Raw genomic sequence first — 24,803 nt, 5'->3', positions numbered from 1 at the left:
AGGACCTGCGATTCCCCAAACGACCAGCCAATCCGGAGCGACCACAACGAGCTATCGAACATTGGTCCTTCGAACCGGATTGGTCTGGTCGAAGGACGGAAGGAGCCAAAAATCGCCATCGTGAAATTCCAAGCCCATTCACGAAACGGCAAGGAGAACGCCATTTTGGACGGCGTCGGTACGGCTCACCTGTTCGAGGAAATTCAGCGTAGTCATCCTACAAGGCATATTTCCTATGGAAATCTAGGTGAGTGCGGTTTCAAAACCTTACACCCAAAAATCCAGTACTGCTCGTGGTCTCTGTGTCTCAGGTACCCTCGACACACCCAACCCATTCATCACCACACTGGCTGAGGATCGGTTAGCACGGCTGCTAATTGATCGCGATCACCATCCCACCCACATCGTCGGTGGCGAGTGCACGGAGCGTAATTCGTTCATTCGTTCGAACCGAACTGCTGAAACGCCGTGCCACATCGACTATTGCCCATCCCATTGTGTTCGAGACGCCCTATTGTCTCAGGCCGAAGCACATGGTCGGCACTGAATCACCTGTGGTCCAGCTGATGCGTTGCGAAGCGACCGCTGGCTCTGCTGCGAACGAGGATCATCTTTAAAGATTTTACAAGGCTCAAATCCTAGAGCCAGCAGGTAATTAGCGCTCCAATAAATTCACTCCCCCAAGTTGTGCTACTTTGGTCTCATTTTTCGAGGAACAATGCCGCCGAAAGCGAAAACGTCGCTGAAAGTCCTGCAGACGCGGATGAAAGGGCACCAAACGACGTTCGACAACATCTACCAGTTCATGAAGGACTGGACCGAAGCAGTAAACCTAACCGAGGTCAAAGTGCGACTGGAGAGGCTCGACCGTCTCTGGGACCGGATTAACGAATGCCGAGAAGAAGTGGAGTCTCACGAAGAGTACACCCCTGAAGCACTTGCTGGTGTCCAAGATCGGGTAACGTTTGAGAACAAATACTTTGAACTCAAGTCGTTCCTTATGGACACGATTCGGGAGAATACTGAAGATTCTGTGCTCAATACCACCTCACTCTCACACCAAAACACTCTACCCGGTTCCACCCCCCATGTCAAGCTACCCCAAATCGCACTCCCCAAGTTCACGGGTAACATCGATGAATGGCACACATTTCGCGACTTGTACACTTCTCTCATCCACTTTCAACCTGACTTACCCGACATCGAAAAATTCCACTACCTTCGTAGTCAGCTGTTGGGCAGGCCGCTCACCATTGTTGAAAGTGTCCGATTCACGAAGGCTAACTACTCGTTGGCATGGGAACTCCTGTGCAAAGAATACTCCAACACCAAATCCCTCCACAGACAACAGGTTCAGGCTCTTTTTGATCTCCCTGTCCTGCGGAAGGAGTCCGCATCCGAGTTGACCGATTTGTTGGATGCCTTCGAGAGGATCGTGAAGTCGCTGGACCAGGTAACCCAACCCTCGCAGTACAAGGATTTGCTGCTCGTGCACCTGCTCAGCTCGCGCTTGGATAGTTCCACCAGAAGGAGTTGGGAGGAACATTCTGCACCTAAGGACACCGACAGCGCGAAGGACTTAACCGACTTCCTACACCGGCGCGTTTGCGTTCTAAAGTCACTTCCCACCCGGCCGGCCGAGCAGAGAAACGAGACTGTAGCAGCTAAACCGGTCAAGAAGGTCTCCACGGTCAGAAGCTGTAAAACCACTACCCAATTAGGCCCTAAGTGTGTTGCGTGTTCGGATAACCATCTGCTCTACACATGCCCACGCTTTCTCAAGATGTCTGTGCAGGAACGAGACGGCCTACTGCGGACTAACTCACTGTGCCGAAACTGTTTTCGCAGCGATCACCTAGCTCGGGACTGCAGATCGAGGTTTACATGTAGGAACTGTAGAGGAAAGCACCACACACTCGTTTGCTTCAAGGGGAAGTCAAGCGACCCAAGACCAATGACCAACACCACCACCACTGAACCAACCCACACACCCATGGAAACAGCTGTTGACGACACCAACACCAAGGTGGTTAACTCGGCAACCACTAGCACCGTGACCTGCAACACAGCAACTGGATCGACTGCGGGAGTTTTATTGCTCACAGCGATGGTTGTATTGGAGGACGACCAGGGTCATCGAGTGCAGGCAAGGGCTCTTCTAGATAGTGCAGCGGAATGCAATCTGATGAGCAGACACATGAGGAAACAGCTGATGCTCCGGGAGGCTCGGAGCACAATTCAGGTGGTAGGCATCCAAGGCATAGCTTCCAAGGTCCAAGCTAAGGTCAACGTGACTGTCCGGTCACGTAACTCCCAATTTTCCCAACCCATGGAAGTTTACGTTATGCCCAAACTCTCGTCCCAATCTACTACGGCTGCTGTTAACACTTCTGCTTGGAACCTACCAGCTGGAATAGAGTTAGCAGACCCAAGGTTTCTGGAATCCCACCCCATTGATCTCGTACTAGGCGCAGAACACTTTTTCGATTATTTCGTTACTGGACGTCGCATGCAGTTGGGCGACAATTTACCCCTTTTGGTCGACTCTGTTTTTGGATGGGTAGTCGCAGGCAGATACCCGGTGGATGGCCCTATTACGTCTGTCCTGTGCGATGCTGTTGTTTCGAGTCGACTAGACGAGCTGATCGAGAAGTTTTGGGAGTACGAAGAGGTTGGTTTGGAGAACAATTACTCACCCGATGAAGCCAGATGTGAGGACCATTTTGTCAAGACCACCCAAAGACAACCATCTGGACGGTACCAAGTTTCTCTGCCAAGGAATGAGGAACTCATCCGTAGTCTAGGCGATTCCAAGGTGACTGCGGAACGGAGGTTTTCCAGATCGAGCGGCGACTTAACCGGGACTCGTCGTTGCGCGATCAGTACGTGGCCTTTATGGAGGAATACGAGGCCTTGGGACACATGCGGCGTGTCTCACCCGAAGAGGATGGTGTGGACCGATTCTACCTCCCTCACCACCCAGTCGTGCGAGAAGCGAGCACTACCACACGGGTCCGAGTAGTGTTCGACGCTTCAGCCAAAACATCCACCAACCTGTCCGTCAACGATTGCCTGCTGTCCGGACCGATCATCCAGCGAAGCCTACGGTCCATCATCCTACGCAGTCGTTTCCGTCCCATTATGGTGGTAGCCGACATTGAAAAAATGTTTCGGCAGGTGGATGTCTGCCCGGAAGACAGGCGGTTCCAGTCGATCCTGTGGCGCCCAACCCCAGACCAACCCTTGGCAACCTACGAAATGTCAACTGTAACCTATGGAACCAAACCTGCCCCATTCCTCGCGACGAGAACCCTGGTGCAGCTAGCTGATGACGAGGCCGAACGCTACCCACTGGCGTCAGCTGCTGTGAAGGAAGACTTCTATATGGACGATGCGATTACGGGGGCGGACGATCCAATCACCGCCAAACAACTACGTGTTGAGCTGCAAGACATGCTGAACAGTGGAGGATTCAAGCTGAGGAAGTTTGCGTCGAACTGCCCAGAGGTGCTGGAAGGCCTACCCAACGAAGACTTCTCGATCCAATCAGCGGACGGAATCCACCTTGACCCCGATCCCATGGTGAAAACTCTTGGACTGATTTGGATGCCCCACACTGACGTCTTCAGGTTCCAGTTCAAAGCACCACTCTTGCCCGACACTCCGCTGACGAAGCAGAAACTCTTCTCGATCGTTGCTAGTTTGTTCGATCCCCTTGGTTTTATTGGCCCCGTGATAACCCGAGCAAAGATAATGATGCAGCTTTCTTGGTCGCTGTTGGATGCAAATGGTCACAAACTGACATGGACGTCACCACTACCAACAAGGGTCGAAGCAGAGTTCAGAAAGTTCTACGAACAAATTCCCCGACTGAACGAATTGCGGATTAAGCGTGTGGTAGTAATCCCTGGGGCTGTGGTAATCCAACTACATTTCTTCTCTGACGCTTCGGAAAAGGCCCTCGGAGCGGTTGCCTACGTCAGGTCGGAAGATTCGATCGGTCACATCCTTGTCGCCCCACTGATGTCCAAATCTAGAGTGGCACCCCTCAAAACCCAAAGCATTCCAAAACTTGAGCTCCGTGGTACAACCCTGGCGGCCGAAATGTACGTCGAGGTCATGGAATCCCTCGAACTTTGCCATCTCTCTCCTGAAATCTTCTTTTGGACCGATTCAGAAATAGTTTTGCGCTGGCTGGCTGGTGTTCCGGCGACCTGGACAACGTTTGTCGCCAACCGAGTTGCTAAGATCCAGCGTTTGACCGAGAACTGCCACTGGAACCATATTTCTGGGAAGAAGAACCCTGCAGACCTCATCTCCCGCGGAGTGGCACCAGAGGACCTACTGGACGAGCCGCTGTGGTGGGAAGGCGAATGGTTACTGCTGAGCATGGATCACTGGCCGAGGCGGACAGTCTTCACGGCTGATGGACTGGAGGAGGAGAGGCGGAAAGTGGTAGCAGCGACAACAGCTGATGAGCCCAGCTTCATCGACAAGTACATAGCACACTACTCAACCTACACACAGATGGTGCGCCACACGGCCTGGTGGCAGCGCTGTACACACAACCTACGAACCCCTAAGGATGATCGCTACATTGGACCGTTAACTTCAGCTGAACTACTACAAGCAGAGACCTACATTCTACAGCTGGTGCAAGGGGAGTGTTTCGCTCGCGAGCTGATGGCAATCGGCAAGCGAGATTGTGTTTCGCGGTCATCGCCCCTGCGATGGTACAATCCATTTCTGTCGCGGGATGGTCTCTTGAGGGTAGGGGGTAGACTTGGGAATTCGGGAGAGTGTGAGAGTGTGAAGCACCCGATCGTATTGCCAGCACGTCACACGCTGACCAAGCTGTTGATGCGGCACTACCACTTGAATCTTCTGCACGCTGGACCACAACTAATGCTGAGCACAATCCGACTTCGATTTTGGCCACTTGGTGGACGCAACCTAGCCAGAGAAGTCTGCCACCAATGTATTGTTTGCTACAGGACCAAGCCAGCAAACATACACCAGTTCATGGCTGAACTACCAACACCAAGAGTCGTACCATCCAAACCCTTTTCTACAACTGGTGTCGACTATTTTGGACCGATCTACGTACGACCAGGGTACCGACGGGCAGCAGTGAAGGCGTACGTGGCAGTATTCGTCTGTTTCTCCACGAAGGCGGTTCATCTGGAGTTGGTGACCGACCTATCGACGGCGTGTTTTATCCAAGCGTTGCGGCGGTTTATTTCGCGTCGTGGAAAGTGTGCCAAGCTGTTTTCGGACAACGGCACAAATTTCGTGGGTGCGCGGAATCAACTGGAGGATTTTTTCAAGCTGTTGCGATCCAAGGAACACCGGGAGGCGGTGTCGAGGTGGTGTGCGGACGACGGTATGCAGTGGAGTTTTATTCCCCCTGGGGCCCCCCATTTTGGTGGGCTTTGGGAGAGTGCGGTACGGGCGGCGAAAGTTCATCTATTGAAGGTGCTAGGCGACACAGCTGTGTCGTACGAAGATATGGCGACGCTTCTCTGCCAAGTGGAGTGTTGTCTCAATTCAAGGCCGCTGACTCAACTCTCGGACGACCCCAATGACCTGGAGCCCCTGACCCCAGGGCACTTTTTGGTCACCACATCGTTGCAAGCGCTACCCGAGGAGGACCTGACCAACATTGCAACGGGCCGATTGGACCATCGGCAGCAGATCCAACAGTGTGTGCAGCTCTACTGGAAACGGTGGAGGTCGGAGTACCTCACACAGCTGCAGGGAAGAACCAAGTGGTGGAAGCCGCCGAAGGAGATCAAGCCTGGGAGTCTGGTGATCATACGGGACGACAATCAACCACCGACACGCTGGCGGATGGCGCGCATCCTGGAGGTGTTTCCGGGGGACGATGGCGTGGTTCGAGTCGTCTCGCTGAAGACGGCGGACGGTGTCATCAAGCGACCGGTAACGAAGATCTGTATCCTGCCGGTGGAGAGTACGGTCGCGGATCCAGTGGAGAATCCGGCGGAGGCGGAGACAGGTGAGAATGCTGGAACTCCGGCTGTTCCAGAGGGGGGGAGGATGTTGGAGACCAATCCGATCACATCTTCCATATAGCTTGTGCTGACGGGCATGGCTACCAACGAGTTGTACGAATTGTAAATCTAAACGAAAAGTTCTTGTAGTTCTAAAACAAAAGCGACTAGCGCGGCAAGAAGTGGCTTCAAGCCGAAGATTGTATGATTCCCCCCATTCCAAATTGACCCATCTTACGAGCAGTGCGAAAAGGAAAATTATTTGACTAGAATTAATAAAACTTAAATTAGTGATACGTCTCTTTAAATAAAGTACTAGTTTTACTAGTTGTGTGGTTTCAATTAAACATCGCGAGTTTTTGTGCTACACCAAACGGGTCCGACGATCACTAGTGCCAACCCACGGCAAACCCTCCAACCCGAACCGCAGAAGGACCTGCGATTCCCCAAACGACCAGCCAATCCGGAGCGACCACAACGAGCTATCGAACAGACATATCTTTCAACTTCATGGAGTTTCATGTGCAACATGATGGGTTTTCACCAAAAAAGTCAAGTTGGCCGTTCATCGGGTACCCGGGAACCGGTTCCAAGTTACCTGGAAGTGATTTACTAACACTCCAGAGTGGTTCTGGCAATCGTGTATTGTGTTTTTAGTAAGTTTCATGTATCAATTTTAACTATCATGAGAGTTTTGGTATCACCTATATGTGAAAAACAGTAAAACATGAACTTTTCGGATGTTCTGGATTTCCGGAACCGGTAGGTCATCTGACCTGATATTAATGATCAAAGTACAGGTAAATACCTGTCGAATTTAAACCGGAGCATCCTATTTGGTTGAAATTTGCCGGAGATACAGGTCGTCAAAGTTGGGTTCTCAAAAGGGTATTTTTTCGGTTCTAGCCGATTCCCGGTGGCCGCAGTGACCAAATACGGTTTTTAAGGTCGGTTTTAGAAAGAAGACGACTTTCATTTGTGACCAAAAGAACCGGAATCGGTCAAAAACTGGATTTTTTACGATTTTTTAAAGTTTGGGGTCGAAAAGGACCCCAATACCTTTAAAAAACTTTTTGTTATGGACGTCCCCTAGGGGTCGTCCGAGGTTTATTTGTTTTGTAAAATGTGTATTTGTACTATAAATTTAATGTCAGAAAATTTCAAGACTCTAGCATGTTTATATCAAAAGTAACGGCAAATTTAATTTTCAAAAAGGCCGAAAAGGACCCCAATACCGTAGGAAGGTTAAATGAAGAACAATGCTGGATTAAATTTTCAATAAGTCGTAACTGCATAGAAAACTCATGACTCATAGGTTGTTTTGAAAATTTACTCTAGAATGGTATACGATTCACAAAGGCAAAATTTCTTTTCCCTTTTGTTAACAACATAACTGTTTTCAGCTACTTACCGCCAGTTTTCACCAGAACCAACGTAATCCATAGAATTGCAAGCATCTTCAAGTGTTCAGCTGTGCTCGGTCGTCACTTGTCACGTGGGGACGAGGTTCTTTTTCTCTGATAAATTATTCGCGCTACTTTTGTGTACTATCACCTATTCAGCAAAACTTTTCTCTCCAAAGAAAAACTTCTTCATTGAAAACGGCATCCCACTGTTGGCCGTTGATCTTCTACCTCTTGGGAAACAAATACGGCCATGATTGGCACACTTCTAAGCCACTTCCATCAAATGATTAGGTACTTCCATTTGTCACATCAACAGCATAACTTCAGGCAAATAGCACAAGCAATTTCGTTACTCAACTTCACATGTGATACAAAAAGCTAACCACAAAAGAGATTGAACGCAATCTACCAGATTCGCACCGCCGCAACAACAACAACGTCACCGGCAATGAAAAAATAAAAATGACAAACGACGCCAGCGATTCAAAACAGACGAACCGAGCAGTTTGACGGAAGGAGGCGCGCGTCTGGTCCTGTTGGCTGTCACCGGAGGACTGAACGGTGCGACGATGCCGGTAGTCTCCTTTTGACGGCGGATGCTGCGGCGCCTTCGGGAGTGAGTTCTGGACCGAGGCTGGTACAGGACATGCGCACCGATTTGGCCTCGTGGCGAGTGACCGACAGGAAATGAGTGTTTTTGTTTACACACAGTTGCTAGCACGTGCCACTAACTGTTGCTGAGCTGGTATGAGTTAGATAATTGAATTTTTCACTTTCACTTTAGATGCTACCTGAAGCATCTCCAAATTTGATCATTCACTGTCAATGTTGTTTTAGCTATTGGGACATTTCTGCGACAAATGTTATAAATATATAGGGCGACGCTACAGTTGAGGACGAAAAGCATTTACCAGCCCACGCTCGGTGTAAATATTCGCTAGAGCAGCGTTTTTCAATCGGGGAGAAGTTTCCTTCTGTTCTGAGGATAAATTTTGCCTTCATTATTTTTTTGTTTGCAATGAATAACAGTGGAAGCAACTCTTTTCGTAATCGATAGATTTTATGGCATTTTATTTTCTATTAGTGTTTTTATTTATCTAAAACTTTTCAGATGCGCTCCAGCAGCTGGACATTGAGTTGCGGCTGAGGACAACAACAAAGGCTAGCAGAGCCAACCAAAACCCCCTACATGATCCTCTGGCAGTGCGTGGCCGAATGGTTACGCTGTCCGCTTTGTAAGCGGATGATTCTGGGTTCGATTCCCATCTGCTGCAACCTTCCATCGGATGAGGAAGTAAAATGTCGGTCCCGGCCTTGGTTGTTAGGCCGTTAAGTCATTCCAGGTGTAGGAGTCGTCTCCATGCCATAAGTACAAACAACACACCAAACCAAGCCTACTCCGGTGGAATCGCTGGCGGCGGTTGGACTCACAATCCAAAGGTCGTCAGTTCAAACACTGGGGTGGAAGGTTCCTTGGAGTAAAAAGAGGTTTGGGTGCTCTCCCCATTCAAAGCCTTCGGACTCCTAGGTTCGAGCAGAAACTTGCAATAGAGACCACAAAAGACCCGGGGGTCGTTAATGTGGATGGTTTGATTTTTGATCCCCCTTCCCTTCTTACGTTTTTAGCATCAATCCCTTCTACTAACCCCGAGTAGGCCGCGGCTCCCCTCCCACTAACATTTACACACAAGATCCTACATTTTTTAGTCGATTAAATGATTTCGGAGGGGGTGAGGATTTAGAATTGTTAAATTCTGGAGTTTTTTTTAAAAAAGGTCCAATAAATCAAATTTTCAGTTTTTGCTTTTTGGGTGTATTTTAATACCCCTGACTCAAGGCGCTTTTAAAAACACCCAAAAAGCAAAAACTGGAAATTTGGTTTATTGCACGGAGAGACCGGTCAGGGCAAATCTAAGAAAATCTTGGTTAATTTAACTAAAAGTATGGGTTAATTTTTTACACAGCTTTTTTTGTTAACCCGAAATTGCTGACCACCAGTAACTAAAATTAACTAAAAAAAATAGTTGGAATTGCCATTTTTGTTGGTTGGCCGAAAAAAAATTCTAGCAGTCGACTGCTAGAATATTTTTTTCAGAAAATTAACTAAATATTTCTTGTTTTCAGATGAAATATTGTGGAATATTCAGTTAAAATCTGGCTGGGATATATTTTTTTAACAATTTTTCAACATTTTTTTTTCGTTGTATCAACCAAAATATTTTTGCATGCAGCAAATGATTAGTGGTTTATAACAAAATATTTTTTAATTTGACAAAATTTATGTTATTGGTATATATTTTTTTAATTATCTAGCGATATAGGCTGGGCCGAATTTCTAGCTATATTTTAACTAATGTCTTCCTTGAGTACAGAAAAATATTCGTACATGTAGTCAATAATTAGCTGTTGTTAGCAATATTTTTTATTGAATTTGCATTAAATTTTGTAATAATGCCTCACAAATTAATGCTGACTGTTTTTATTTTCGCATTTATTCTGCATAAAAAGTTAACGTTTTGTACTAATTTGTTTTTTTTTTTTGCATTAAGTTGTTAAATTCCTGTTAAAAAGCATCAAAACAAAACTTTTTTTAACTGTTGTTATAAAACATGTAAAGTTTGACTAATGTTTTAAAAAATTACGTTGCATTTATCTAAAAAAATAAATAAAAAAGCATATTACAGATTTATCGTGAATTCCTTAAAAATAGAATCCGAGCAAAATTTTCACCAATTTTTAAAGCTTATATTGTTATTCAGCAATTCCATTTGAAAAGAGCCTAAACCGAAAAAAAGTTCTCCGATCGGGCTCAAAATTTTTCTGGGGGTTCCTTGGCCAAAATAATTAGACCCGTATTTTTTTGTTTGGCCATTAGGGTGACCTACATCGTGCTAGGGTGGTTCGAATTATGGGAATTTTCGTCATTTTTCGCAAAAACCACTTTTTCTAAAATCATATCTCCGCGCCATTTCATCCGATTTTAGCTGTCTTAGATGCAAAGAAAGGTGATGAGTTTGGCTATTTGGGAAAAATAGTAAAAGTTCCAAAAATCTAGCTTAACTATTGAAAAGTCTTATGAAAACATAAAATGGCGTTTTGACCGTGTCTGGACCAAAGAGCCTATGTCTGAAAATATTTTATCGGATTCCTCGGAAAATTTCACATAACATATCAAAAATTGGCGATGTCGAACCGTACGTTTTGGAGATACGATTTTTTGAAAATAAAAACTGCGTTTTTCGACGCGCCACGCGCAAAAACGGGAAAATGACGAAATCGGCAAAAAATCAACTTTTTTCACTAAAACTGCGATAACTTTAAAATTTCAGCGATGACCTATAGATGTTTGGGTATCAAAATTTTCGTAATTGAAAGACGCAACTTTTGGTACCATAACATCTATAGGTCATCGCTGAAATTTTAAAGTTATCGCAGTTTTAGTAAAAAAAGTTGATTTTTTGCCGATTTCGTCATTTTCCTGTTTTTGCGCGTGGCGCGTCGAAAACTCAGTTTTTATTTTCAAAAATCATATCTCTGAAATGTACGGTTCGACATCGCCAATTTTGATATTTTATGTGAAATTTTCGAGGAATCCGATAAAAATATTTTCAGACATCTTTGGTCCAGACACGGGCAAAACGCCATTTTAAGTTTTCATACGACTTTTCAATAGTTAAGCTAGATTTTGGAACTTCTTACTATTTTTCCCAAATAGCCAAACTCATCACCTTTCTTTGCGTCTAGGACAGCTAAAATCGGATGAAATGGCGCGGAGATATGATTTTTCGAAAAAGTGGTTTTTGCGAAAATGACGAAAATTGCCATTTTTCGAACCACCCTAGCACGATGTAGGTCACCCTAATGGCCAAACAAAAAAATACGGGTCTAATTATTTTGGCCAAGGAACCCCCAGAAAAATTTTGAGCCCGATCGGAGAACTTTTTTTTCGGTTTAGGCTCTTTTCAAATGGAATTGCTGTATTATGTTATGATTAAAATTAAGTGTTGTATTCACTTACAATCACTGTGAAATCATCTGATAAGTCGTCATCATCTACAACGGTCTCAGCTCAGGTTTAGTTATTTTTGTTGTGGTGGGACACAAAATTTTAACTAAAGTGAACCTTTTGCTGCAAATAGACACATGTGAAATTCATTAGTAATTTAAGACAAAATTCTTAATTTCGGCTATAAACTGAAAAAAGGAACGTAAATAAGAGAAAAGAAGAAATATCAATAATGCTACTTACCAAGCATGCATTAATTTAACAATTACTTTTGGCAACACACTTTCACTGCATTTGATTCAATTTATTCAACGTACTCCTATTCCTGAAAAAAAATGAGTTTTACTTACCAGTTTATCGAGCAGTCGTATTGCAACAAAAGTTTTAAGATAATAATTATTTTCTTTTATATATTTTATATACTTTTATATTTTTTTATATTTCATTTCATATCTATTTTTATGCTGTCATGTGTACGCATTTATATGTATTTTATAATTGATGATTCTGAAAAAAGGTTCATTCATATTTTATCCGTCGTAAGCACGAAGCTTTTTAATGATTCAGTCACATAAGATAAATTGTTGTGTAAAAATAAACCCATACTTACTTAGATTAACCAAAATTTTGTTAAATTTTCTTGTGCATGAGTTCGCCCGCCTCTTCCTTTCACTGCCCTTCCCTTTCCTTCAAACATTGTCATGAAGTCCCCTCGCATCAGAGGTTCTCATTGCGAATGTCCTTGTCTTGCTCTTCATAGTTTATCACCTGCAAAGAAATCATCAACAAACTTACTCACCAATTACACCTCCACAGTTGTGCACAGTGGGCACTTCGCCAAATAGTGTGATTTTCACCTTTAACATCCTCTCACTTCACAATTGATAACACAAACTCAACAAATCGACCGCTCTCGTTTGAATCATGACTTCAAATGACAGACGTAAACAAACCCAAGTTCATCTTATAAATATTTAACCAATTGTTATTTTTTTTTTTTTTTGATATCTCTTTTAAACCAAAAGAAATGTTTCATGTACATTGTAATCGCAGGTTTCTATATGATAACTATTCAATTGTTAGCAAATAATCATTTTTTTCATGCATTGTTCCTTTTACCATAACGAGTTGTTCTTTTTATCCCACCTAGCTGTAAAACTGTTTTGCAGCATAACAATATTTTTGAAATCGTTTTTTTTTTTGGTAGTAAAAAACAGATTTTGTTTAAAACTCGATTAAACAAAGTCAAAGGAAAGATCTGGAATGAAATTATTGTTTCAAATAATCCGACTGATTAGTTGCGTTGAACGAGACCAGTGCTGAAAATGTCAGGGGTCATGACGCTAAAATCGGCGACGCTGACACGAATTTTTCAGATCCATTCACTGAACCGCAAAACCGTGACATCTGGAGTTTTTTTTGAAAAGGACCAATAAACCAAATTTCCAGTTTTTGCTTTTTGGGTGTTTTTGAAACCGCCTTGAGTCAGGGGTATTAAAAAACACCCAAATTGCAAAAACTGGAAATTTGGTTTATTGGACCTTTTAAAAAAAACTCCAGACATAAACAAACCCGGCGCAGTCGTGAGTGCTCTAGCTCATTGAGCAGATGCAATGCGAGGCAGTAGTTGACCAACACTCATTCGACGTTGCACGCACACACATAAAGAGACAAGTTTTTACACCAAAAGTTTGTATTTTTGCTTGGAAATGTAGTTTTGAATATAAGTTATGCTTGTTTTAAGTGTTTTGCACAGACTAGAAAAATTCAATTGTTTAAAAATAGTCAAAATAGTTTAGCTCATTTTTTCACGTCTCTCATCCTCCAGCAGCTGACCGGCACGAGTCAGGCGGCAGTGGTTGAACGGACACAGTAGGCTGACAGTCAAAAGCTAGCAGTGAACTGACATTTTGGTTTGCTTCATGTGTATGCTGGGTTGTAAACTTTTTGCAGGCCTGAACGAGACTTTAACGGGCATTCTCTTAGCTTGTTTGTTACACTTGCCCTACCTTCCCCTACTATCTTACCTCTCGCACGCACATTTAAAAAAAATTGCACATTTTTTCGATCCCTTAATTAATTTTCCGCAATTAATTTTTGTTCCCCCCCCCTCCCCCTCTCTTTTTTGAGTATCACGAAATTATATTTTTTTTTTCAGGTGTCGGTCAATTTGTGTGCATTCAATTACAACGATCCTGCTCCACTGGATAGTCCGCTTGATGCATCAACCTCAAAGGCATCGTAATTTTTCGTTTCTGAAGAGAGAAAAAAATGTTCCGTTCAAAGCCTTCCCAATTATCTGATGACAGTTTTCACTTTGCCGACATAGCCATTTAATTCTGAAAAGGGACGCAAAAACTTTTCACCCATCTCGAGCTGAACGATCTGCCAACTTTACAGCTTTCCATTATTGTTGGAGAAAAGGAAAGAATCACAATAAGGTTCAGAAGTTTATTTTTAGCCGCCTTAATTATTCTGACCTCACTTTGATGAAAAGGTTTCAACACGAACATGCGTTTGCTCTGTGAAACAATGAATAACAGCTTAATTCGGGCGTTCCTGTGCGTGTATTTAATTTGAGAACTTTTTCCTCCCACCGAAATCAAACATATCAAACTGACTGTCATGGACACCAACTGTAATACCCCGAGGAAATTACAACACTACAGGCCCGAAGTCCGACATAAATTGGATGCTCACACTGGAGTGTCACGCCACGTTTCCAATCGTCTGACCACCGTGGCTTCCAGCTGCGTTCAACGTTCAACACTATAGTCTATGGCTTAATTTGACGTTGGCATGGATTTGGGTCTCGTGGCGCAGGGGTAGCGGCTTCGGCTGCCGATCCCGATGATGCTATGAGACGCGGGTTCGATTCCCGCCTTATCCACTGAGCTTCTATCGGATGGTGAAGTAAAACGTCGGTCCCGGTTTCTCCTGTCTCGTCAGAGGCGCTGGAGCAGAAATCCCACGTTAGAGGAAGGCCATGCCCCGGGGGGCGTAGTGCCAATAGTTTCGTTTAGTTTCGTTTCATGGATTTGGACGATGGCCAACCCCCCGAAAACAACTGGGAATATCCAGATCGCTTGGGGAAACAGCCGGCTGCTCTTCAGATGCTAACATGAGCATACAACATACAACAAAAAGGAGCTTGAATGTTCGTTTACTTTAACGTCATGCCACCGCCACAGCAGCTGAAACAGAAAATTTGCATGAAAAGAATGTTTTGGTCTCGACGGGAAGCGTTTGATGAACGAGTTGTTTGGCCAAAGTTTTGTGGCTGCACTGCTTTGCTGCGATAGCGTGGAAAGTTTCTTTTTTGCTTGCTATACCAGCTTGAACGCGTACGGAAGGAAATTGTTCTTCAGTTAGCGCATGGTACTTTAAATGTGTAATGAGATACCATGCTGCCCCATAAAACTCAAAAGGCAGAATCTCGAAAGGCCAAAATTGAAATGGACAAATTGCTCATGAGTCACGAAAGGTACATTTTTTTTTTAAACTAAATTCCCTATATAAGAGAAGAGGTTTTTATCTGAGGTTAAGCCATTGCGAGCTCTAAAAACTGCATTTTTTCCCTGCAACAAACTGATATTGCCTTCCTCACTAGGGAGAGATGGTGAAATAACTCAAATGAACTTTTTCAAATTGAGCTCTTAGTATTTGTACTTATCGACTCAACATCCAATTCTGAGCAAGCTTGGTATTGAAAATTGTAAGTTACATTTAGTAGTAAAAATTATGATGAAAAAACTATAAAAACGAGTTGAAAAATGGGTGCTTTTCAACCTAACCTCAAATGGCCGCTACGAAAGATCCGTATAAAAGGGTTCCAGCAACTAATGGCGGACCATTTTCAATGTTAAAACATGAAACATTCGTGAAATTTTCCGATCTTTTCGAAAAAAATATTTTGAAACAAATTAAATCAAGACTAGCATTTAAAATGGTCGTAATATTCAATGATTGGCCCTTTAAAAATGTTAGTCTGGATTTAAAAAAAAATCTAAATATTGTTTTCGAAAAGATCGGAAAATTTCACGAATGTTTCATGTTTTAACATTGAAAATGTTTCATGTTTTAACATTGAAAATCGGACCATTAATTGCTGAGATATCGACATTAAAAAATTGTGGGTTGTTTTGTTTCTTTTTCTTAAGCGGCTATATCTCAGCAACCCGAAAATAGTAGTTTATGCAACAAGTTGCAAAAAGAGGATTTTTTCAGCACGAGTCGTACATTTATCCAACGAGGTTCACCGAGTTGGATAAATACGAAGAGTGCTGAAATAATCAAGTTTTGCAACGAGTTCCATACAACATTTTTTGCAATTCCAAAAAACACACACTGAGTGAAATTTTATGTCAAATTTTCATGTATTTTGTCAATAAATCGTTTAAATCAAAAAAATGTTAAAAAGTGTTGCTTTTCGAAACATGTGCTGAAAAGTTCAACTTTTCAGCACCCATTTGAGTGCTGAAAAGTAGAACTTTTCAGCATTTATTTTGAAAAGTGTTGCTATTCGATTCTGTTATTTTTGGTACAGAAAAGTAGGCTATTTCGTCGTTCAAGAATGACAGGAAAAGTATGTAGTTTCACGACGGAATTGCAAAAACAAATTTTCTGAATTTTTCAAAAACAAAATATTTAGAAATCGTTTTTTTTTTAAATCGAAAAGCTACGAATGTTTCGCTTAAATCAAACTTTCGGTGACAATATCTTAAAAACAGAGCGCTTTATCAAAAAATCTGTAAGGTACTTTTCGATTGGATATTCGATTTTACATTAAAAAAATTACGTCAAATTTGTTTTTGCATAAAATTTCGATTTTTTCCAAAAAACACATTTTTTCAAAAAATCATAACTTGGCGGCAGATTTGTTGACCATGTTTCTTTATGGCTCGAAAGTTGTGGGTTTTTGTCCCATAAAACAAATAAAAAAATACGTATTTTGGGAAATTGAGTGTTTGTGAAAAAAATTGATTAAAAAATCTGCAAAACAAAAATTCCGTGTACCTATTTTTTTCTCAATAGTCCTTAACAATACCTACATTTTTGCTGAAAACTCCAAATTGATCAGAAAATTCACTCAAAAGTTACAGCTGAGCAACTCTCTACGAAATCGGTCTTTTTTCTTCAATTTTAATTTTTGTATTTTTTAATCCGTCTGAAACTTTTTTGATGCCTTCGGTATGCCCAAAGAAGCCATTTTGCATCAATAGTTTGTCCATATAATTTTCCATACAAATTTGGCAGCTGTCCATACAAAAATAATGCATGAAAATTCGAAAATCTGTATCTTTTGAAGGAATTTTTTGATCGATTTGGTGTCTTCGGCAAAGTTGTAGGTATGGATACGAACTACACAGGAAAAAAATAATACACGGTAAAAAAAAATTTGGTGATTTTTTATTTATCTTTTTATCACTAAAACTTGATTTACAAAAAAACACTATTTTTTATTTTTTTTATTTTTTGATATGTTTTAGAGGACATAAAATGCCAACTTTTCAGAAATTTCCAGGTTGTGCAAAAAATCATTGACCGAGTTATGATTTTTTAAATTAATACCGATTTTTTCAAAAAATCGAAATTTTGGTCGCAAAAATTTTTCAACTTCATTTTTCGATGTAAAATCAAATTTGCAATCAAAAAGTACTTTAGTAAAATTTTGATAAAGTGCACCGTTTTCAAGTTATAGCCATTTTTAGGTGACTTTTTTGAAAATAGTCGCAGTTTTTCATTTTTTTAAATTAGTGTACACGTTTGCCCAGTTTTGAAAAAAATATTTTTGTAAAGCTGAAAAAAATCTCTATATTTTGCTTCTTTGGACTTTGTTGATACGACCTTTAGTTGCTGAGATATTGCAATGCAAAGGTTTAAAAACAGGAAAATTGATGTTTTCTACGTCTCAATGTTACGCCCTTTTAAAATGTTAGTCTTGATTTGAAAATTTTGAAAATATTGTTTTCGAAAAGATCGGAAAATTTCACAAATGTTTCATGTTTTAACATTGAAAATCGGACCATTAGTTGCTGAGATATCGACATTGAAAAATGGTGGGCTGTTTGGGTGAGACTTAGAAAACATCAATTTTCCTGTTTTTAAACCTTTGCATTGCAATATCTTAGCAACTAAAGGTCGTATCAACAAAGTCTGAAGAAGCAAAATATAGAGAATTTTCTCAGCTTTTCAAAAATATTTTTTTCAAAAGTGGGCAAACATGTGCACTAATTTAAAAAAATTAAAAACTGCGACTATTTTGAAAAAAGTTACATAAAAATGGCAATAACTTGAAAACGGTGCACTTTATCAAAATTTCACTAAAGTACTTTTTGATTGCAAATTCAATTTTACATCGAAAAATGAAGTTGAAAAATTTTTGCGACCAAGATTTCGATTTTTTTTTAAAATCAGTATTGATTAAAAAATCATAACTCGGTCAATGATTTTTTGCACAACCTGGAAATTTCTGAAAAGTTGGCATTTTATGTCCTCTAAAACATATCAAAAAATAAAAAAAAATTAAAAATAGTGTTTTTCTGCAAATCAAGTTTTAGTGATAAAAAGTTAAATAAAAAAATCACCAAATTTTTTTTACCGTGTATCATTTTTTTACAGTGTAGTCCGTATCCATACCTAAAACTTTGCCGAAGACACCAAATCGATCAAAAAATTCCTTCAAAAGATACAGATTTTTGAATTTTCATACATCATTTTTGTATGGACAGCTGCCAAATTTGTATGGAAAATTATATGGACAAACTAATTATGCAAAATGGCTTCTTTGGGCATACCGAAGGCATCAAAAAAGTTTCAGTCGGATTAAAAAATACATAAAAAATCGAATGACCGAAATCCTAGAGAACTGCTCAGCTGTTTGAATATTTACGTACCATTTTTGTATCGATAGCTGCCAAAACTGTATGGAGACTTGTATGGGTGAACCAATTGACACAAAAAAGCTTTTTTGGTCATAGGGAAGGCCCCCACAAAGTTTGAGTCAAATCAAAAAATACAAAAAATAAAAATGATCTAAATCGGCCGATTTCGTAGAGCCAAAACACTAAAACTAGCGAAAAATGACGCTATTTTCTCAGAAATGTAGTAAAATTACCAGGAATCGCTTTTTTTTCGTTGGTTAACTAAACCAGTAAACAAATTAAACCAGTTAACATTTTTGCAGATGTGGGATTTTTTTTAAATTTGGCTCAAACTTTTTTTCAACTAAAATTAAACTTTATGTGTCTATCACTAGCGAGCCCAGCTCTTTGAGATAGAAGGGGCAATAATATGGACGTTTTGAAAAACACGTAATTTGTGGCCACCCCCTGACCAAATTTAGAACAAAATTCTGAGGATGGTGGTGCAGCTGCCCCATCCTGTGCTAGTGGTGTCTATATTGTACGATCAGTACCTTGCTGGACTCGGTCGTTGGAAACGACCTTCGGCTCAACGACCGACGAAATAGGCGGCGAACCAGATGCGGCCCCTCTCACTTCGTCTCACCTTCCAGCTGCAGCTTTGTTGGCAAACAAACGGAGCACGCAGTCGCGTGATTGCGGCATTGAGCCAGAATTAGAAAAATAACATTTTTCCGATTTTTCCGTGAGAAGATGCCAGAAAATCCATCTACCAACTAAATCCACAATAGCTTGCTCTTTATCAAAAAAATCTGCAAAGTACTATTCGATTGCAAATTTGATTTTACATTAATAAATTACGATCTTAAGCGAACTTTTTATTATATTATCTAACACTGTTCTTTTTCACTGGTGATGTCTGTAACAAAACCACTAGGTTGATTCAAATCAAACATCCTCAGGTGATAACCTCGGTCATCAAAGATTGACTTAAGGGAGAACGAGTTTTTCTGAATTTTAAGATCGAAAGATATAAATGTAAAATCAAAGTCGAATCACTTCAGGGTAGTTCAGGCATCATAATAAAGCTAGACAATTGAAAATATGAGAACAACAAAAATTTGTCGTGGTTCGATTATTTCAAGTTTTGATTGTCCGAAGTGAATCATTGCCAAAGCCTTTCGATAATCGAGTCTGGACTGTATTCAAACGAACCAGTATGCTCGGTTTATGACGTAAGAGGTAATTTTCAACAACATTGGATTCATTGTAATTTTCTGGAAGCTTTACCCTTAGGGGAGTGTGGGGTAATTTGGACACCCTAAGGAAATTGCTCTGCCATGGGCTGTATGGATATTTTAAAGGAATGTGGATGACACCAGAGTATAAAAGATACCATATTTTATGGAAAAATCATTTCGATGAACTTTGATGAAAAACCTATTTTTATCGCAAAAATTAAAAGGTGTCCAAATTACCCCCACATTTTTGTGTGAGGGTAATATGAACACCCCTATGGGGTAATTTGGACATACCTTGTGAGGTAATTTTGACAGGCCTTGTGGGGTAATATGGACACCTTTTGTAGGGTAATTTGGACACTTGTTTAAGAATAAGTTTAACATTTGATTTTTTGAGCATGTTTTTTATCCTTCAACCTGGTTTTGTAAATGCTTTATTTTTTGAAGTGTTTGTTTTGCTCACAATATTTCATCAAAGGTTTAAATAATGATTTTGTCATAAAACTTTAATTGAATAGGAAGATAACAGATAGTTCAGTGTCGTATACATAATTTAATCATTAATTCTGAAATGATTTAAACATTTATTCTGGATTAGGCACAAGTATAGTTTTCAGTTAACCTGAAACTATCATTTTTTTTAAATTTTAAATTCTGTGGAAATTATAAATGTCAAAACAATTAATGAAAAGCAATCAACATTAGAGTCAAGTTGAACACCAAATGTGCAGTAATCAGATTTTCATCCGTTCGAATATTGGAATAAATTAAAAATAGGAGTTTTGTGAAAGTTCTCATTGCTCAGATTCCTTTTTGAGTGTTTTGACATTTTAAATCCCTCTAAATTTGTCTGAATCCCTTCAAAAACTCAACCAACCATGAAAGTAACATATTCCAACTTTTTTGGTTTGTCCATACTCCTAAGCTATTACTAGTACTAGCCTTATCACTTAAATTGCTGTTTTCATTTTATATCCGAAATGATTTTTAAAGGGTTATCCAAATTACCCCCACTGTCCATATTACTCCAAACTACCCTACATTAAATTTGCATGAATTTATTACATTTTTTTTTTTACCCGAAGGTAACTGATATTTATGAGCCGGAACGTTCCTGGTAATTAACCGCGACATGCTGTGGACTGGAGGTTGCGCCCTCAAGGCATGGCTGGGAAAAATTTAAATTTTAGCTCTGGCACAACAAGGCTGTAGCTTCAACCAAATACAAGGAGAAACTTTAGCTTTCTGAATAGTATTTTAAAGTTTGATGAATATTATTTGTGCATGAATCAAACCCCCCTCTTTGGTGGACTGGGCCACTTAAAACATCTCATAAGAACCTTCGATAATGATGCCCAATTTTCCTCCCCTTAAGCAACGGTGTTGGCTCGCAGCAGGGGAAGTGCCATAATTAGCATATTAGCATTTTGGTGGCGAAAACTTTCCGACCGACTCCAACCCGACGACGACGCCCGACGCCCGGGAATGAAATAAACAATCAACTAACTTCGCGGTGACCACCTGCCGAGCTGTGTGAACAGATTTAAAACGGAACTTTGCTAATTGAATTTTCCGGTACCCGGTTCCAGTGACAAGTATGGGATAGCACAATAAATATATGGAGAGTCAGATTGTTTAACCAGTTATTATATTGATGTTTCTCAACAAGTGGAACTATGTTGATAAGTTTTTCAAAACATTTAGACAAGTCGTGCTTGCCATTTCATTAACAAAGTACAACAAAGTTTATTGTTTATTCGTCAAGCTTATGTAGACTACTTACAATTTTCTTACATACTAGATATTATTTCTATTGTACAGATTTTTTCGTAGTTCCGGTTTAGACATGTCGAAATGTATGTACTGTGAATTTTCATTATAAAAGCGCATCATTTGATTTAATGGCGAATTTTTAAATAATTTGTCGTGTATGCAGTTATTCTAAAAAGTGGTGAATGTCTAAGAGTACGGCTTGGTTCATGAATACTATTGCGTATTACTGAAAATAATGCTGCTGACTGTATGCGTTGAGAAATAATGTCGTTGATGAAAGAGAGCATGGCAAATTTACGACGTTCTTGTAATGATTGTATGTTTATGAGCATGCAGCGTGCTTCATACGATGGGAGAGGAAATGCAGTCCAGTTAAGTTTACGTAGTGCGTACAGTAAGAATTGTTTTTGGACAGATTCAATACGTGCTTGGTGTACGACATAGTATGGATTCCAGACGATACTACAGTATTCCAAGAGTGGCCTGACATACGTTATATAGAGTAATTTAATAGTATACGGGTCCTGGAAGTTGAATGCAAAGCGCTTTATAAAGCCTAATGTACTTTTGCCTTGTTTATTATTGTGTTATAGTGTTCTACAAAGTTAGTTGTGAGTCTAGGATGACACCTAGATCACGTACTACTTTGCATTTTTCTACTGGTTGGTTTCCTAATAATACTGTTATGTTTGGTGTTTCATGTTTTCTGCTGAAGGCAATGGAATTACATTTCTTTACATTCAATTGGAGTAGGCTTTTACTACACAATGTGTAGAAAAGATTAATTTCGTTTTGGAATACATGACTGTCATTGGCATTTCCTATTTCCATATACAATTTCATGTCGTCTGCATATACAAGTACGTTAATTTTTTTAAGAATGAAGGAAATGTCGTTTACATACAAGATGAAAAGAAGAGGTCCTAGATGGGATCCTTGCGGAACCCCAGAGGTGACGTGAATTGATTCCGATAGTACATTTTGGAAGCGAACAATTTGTTCGCGCTTAGTCAAATATGACTTAAGCCATTCCAAAAGATTCGGTTGAATTCCAATTTTCTGCAGTTTGAAGAGTAATAATGGTATGTCGATTCTGTCAAATGCCTTACTAAAGTCTGTGTAAATTGCTTCTACGAAATTGCGATTATGCATTGCATTCAGTGTAAAATTTACAAATTCTAAAAGGTTGGTGCTAGTAGAGCGGCCTTTAAAAAGCCGTTCTGTTTACATGTGATGCGGTTTTTACTTGCTGAAAGATTTTTTCATTTATAATAGATTCGAAAAGTTTTGGAATGCAAGACAAAAGGGCAATTCCGCGATAATTACGTATGTCTGATTTTGGGCCTGACTTGAAAATAGGCACCAAAAAGACTTTTCCATGTTTGTGGGAATTTTCCAGTATTTATTGACATGTTGAAAAGATGATGCAGTGGATATGTCAATTCTTCTGCAAGGTTCTTTAGGAATGCAGGTGCTATTCCGTCGGGTCCTGGTCCTTTTGATGAGTCTAAGTGCTTCAATGCCTGGCGTACTTCCGTTTCTGACAAAGAATTGACTGAGACGTAGTCGCGGTCGCGGTCTTCTTCGGAAAATGAGGTGTATACTTCTTTGAAAAATTTTGAAAAAAGATTGCAAATTTCTTTTGAGTTACTGCCTACATTTTCGTCCAGTTGCATTTGCGATGGGAAGTTACTACTTTTGGATTTGGATTTTACGTAATTAAAGAAATTTTTCGGGCATGATTTGACTTCAGATTCGACTTTACTATTATATTCTTCGTTGGCAGAATTGAGTGCCGAAAAAAAATGGTCGGAAATATTCAGATAATTCAGAAGATTTGTGTCATTTGTATTGTTTCTGTATAGTTTGTAGGCTTTTTGTTTTCTATTTTTAAATTTCTTAGTTGTGGAGTGAACCACACTGGGTATTTATTGCCTGTGTTATTACGTCGTCTTCTTCTAGTAGGTACGGTTTCAGATGTTATAGTGTTAATTTCCGTATAGAATTTTCCTACTAATTCGTCGACATTTCCTTCATTATTAAATAAATTTTGCCAGTCAATTGCAAGTAGTTTACGTTAGGCTTCTACAAAGTTTGTTTTATTGTATTCCAGGACTTCTTCATATTCCCAGTCAATGGGCAAAGTGTTTTTATGGACATAAATAGAATATTCAATTGCTATATGGAAGACTTCATTCTTCCAAAGGGGGGTTACAGATTCTTGTACATGAAAGTCTTCAATACAGTTAGTGAATAAAAGGTCTAAAAATGAATTTCTTTGGTTTTTTACATGATTGATTTGGAAAAGTCCATAATTTGCAATATTGTCAAAGAGAAAATGCAAAGTTTCATTTTCCCCAATGACTGGGAGAAGAATTGCTTCATTTTCTTGGTCAGATATAAATTCGACTTTGCTTTGATTAAAGTCGCCATAAATGTGAAGTTTTACTTCCGGTTCCATTTTTGATGTTATGATTTCTACTGTTTAGGGCACATAACTTTTTTAACCAAGAGTGTGTTCCTTTTACACCTTATGTTAACTGTCATTTGAGTGAAAGGGATACACTATTGTTTACAAAAGTTATGTGCCCTTTTGAAATGTTAGGCTCCAAGTTGGCAAACAATTTTCCCCTGGACATTACGGTTTTTGTTTGTTTACAAATTGGAATTGTTAATTTTTTACTATTTCAATTGAGTGATCATTTCCAGTGCACTCTACCTCTTGACTGAATGAATAATTCTCACACACGCCGGCAGCTTGGTCCAGTTCACAGGTGATCATTTCTGGAGTTTTTTTGAAAAGGTTCAATAAACCAAAGTTCGTCATCTTATGTAACAGTAGTACGAATTTGGTTGTTACAAATACCAGTGCTGATATCGAATGAAATTTCCAATCCCTCAAAGCAACGGAAATTTGTAACAGGTGTAGGGACACATCACACAGACGCCCTTGTTTAACCCACACGACATTAAGGGTATGAGATGTCGCAAAATTAATAAGCAAACCAATAAGCCGAACCTTCAACAGAGTGCCGGCAATCGAACACTCACAGCGAATGACCAGGGTAGTACTTTACCGCGTATTTTGTTATATTGGCGGGGATTCAGTTAACTGTTGTGTTCATGTGTAAAGGTAAGTGATTTTTGTGTATTCATAACAGAACGAGCTCACAGAATGAAGAATCCAGGTCCATTTGAATATGTCAACTTCGTGCTACAGCAACCAGATGAACTTCCTGGTTCCAACTTGATATAGCCGGAGAGTGTTGTTCCCCAACGCCTCGATTGTTGCTCTTGGAAGACAGGCTGTTATCTCCACAATTCTCCTTATCAGTTATACTTTAGATTAAGAGTTTCACCAGCTGGAAATATACTTCTAATCCACCGGAACCGAAAAACCGTCGGGAAAGTTTCACTTTAGCTGAAGTCCACTGAAAAATAAATTGAACCGGAACAGCACGAACCAGGAACCAATCCACATTCAAAGTGATCCACCGGCACTG

At 40.3% G+C, this 24,803-nt stretch overlaps 1 protein-coding gene across 1 annotated transcript in view; it reads right to left on the bottom strand.

Moving 5' to 3' along the window:
- LOC6042425 overlaps nt 1-7,975 on the bottom strand; it is a 48,283-nt gene extending 40,308 nt beyond the window's left edge. Inside the window, exon 1 of the mRNA XM_038248566.1 lies at nt 7,423-7,975. Coding sequence (XP_038104494.1) covers nt 7,423-7,468 — 46 coding nt within the window. The 5' untranslated portion in view covers nt 7,469-7,975. The remainder of the gene's footprint in view (nt 1-7,422) is intronic.
- Nucleotides 7,976-24,803: the final 16,828 nt, after the last annotated feature.

Source organism: Culex quinquefasciatus, chromosome 1 (genome assembly GCF_015732765.1).
Source record: "Culex quinquefasciatus strain JHB chromosome 1, VPISU_Cqui_1.0_pri_paternal, whole genome shotgun sequence".
Taxonomy (NCBI): domain Eukaryota; kingdom Metazoa; phylum Arthropoda; class Insecta; order Diptera; family Culicidae; genus Culex; species Culex quinquefasciatus.
The sequence above is the reverse complement of the archived record's forward strand: the minus strand, read 5'-3'. Positions and strand labels throughout refer to the sequence as shown.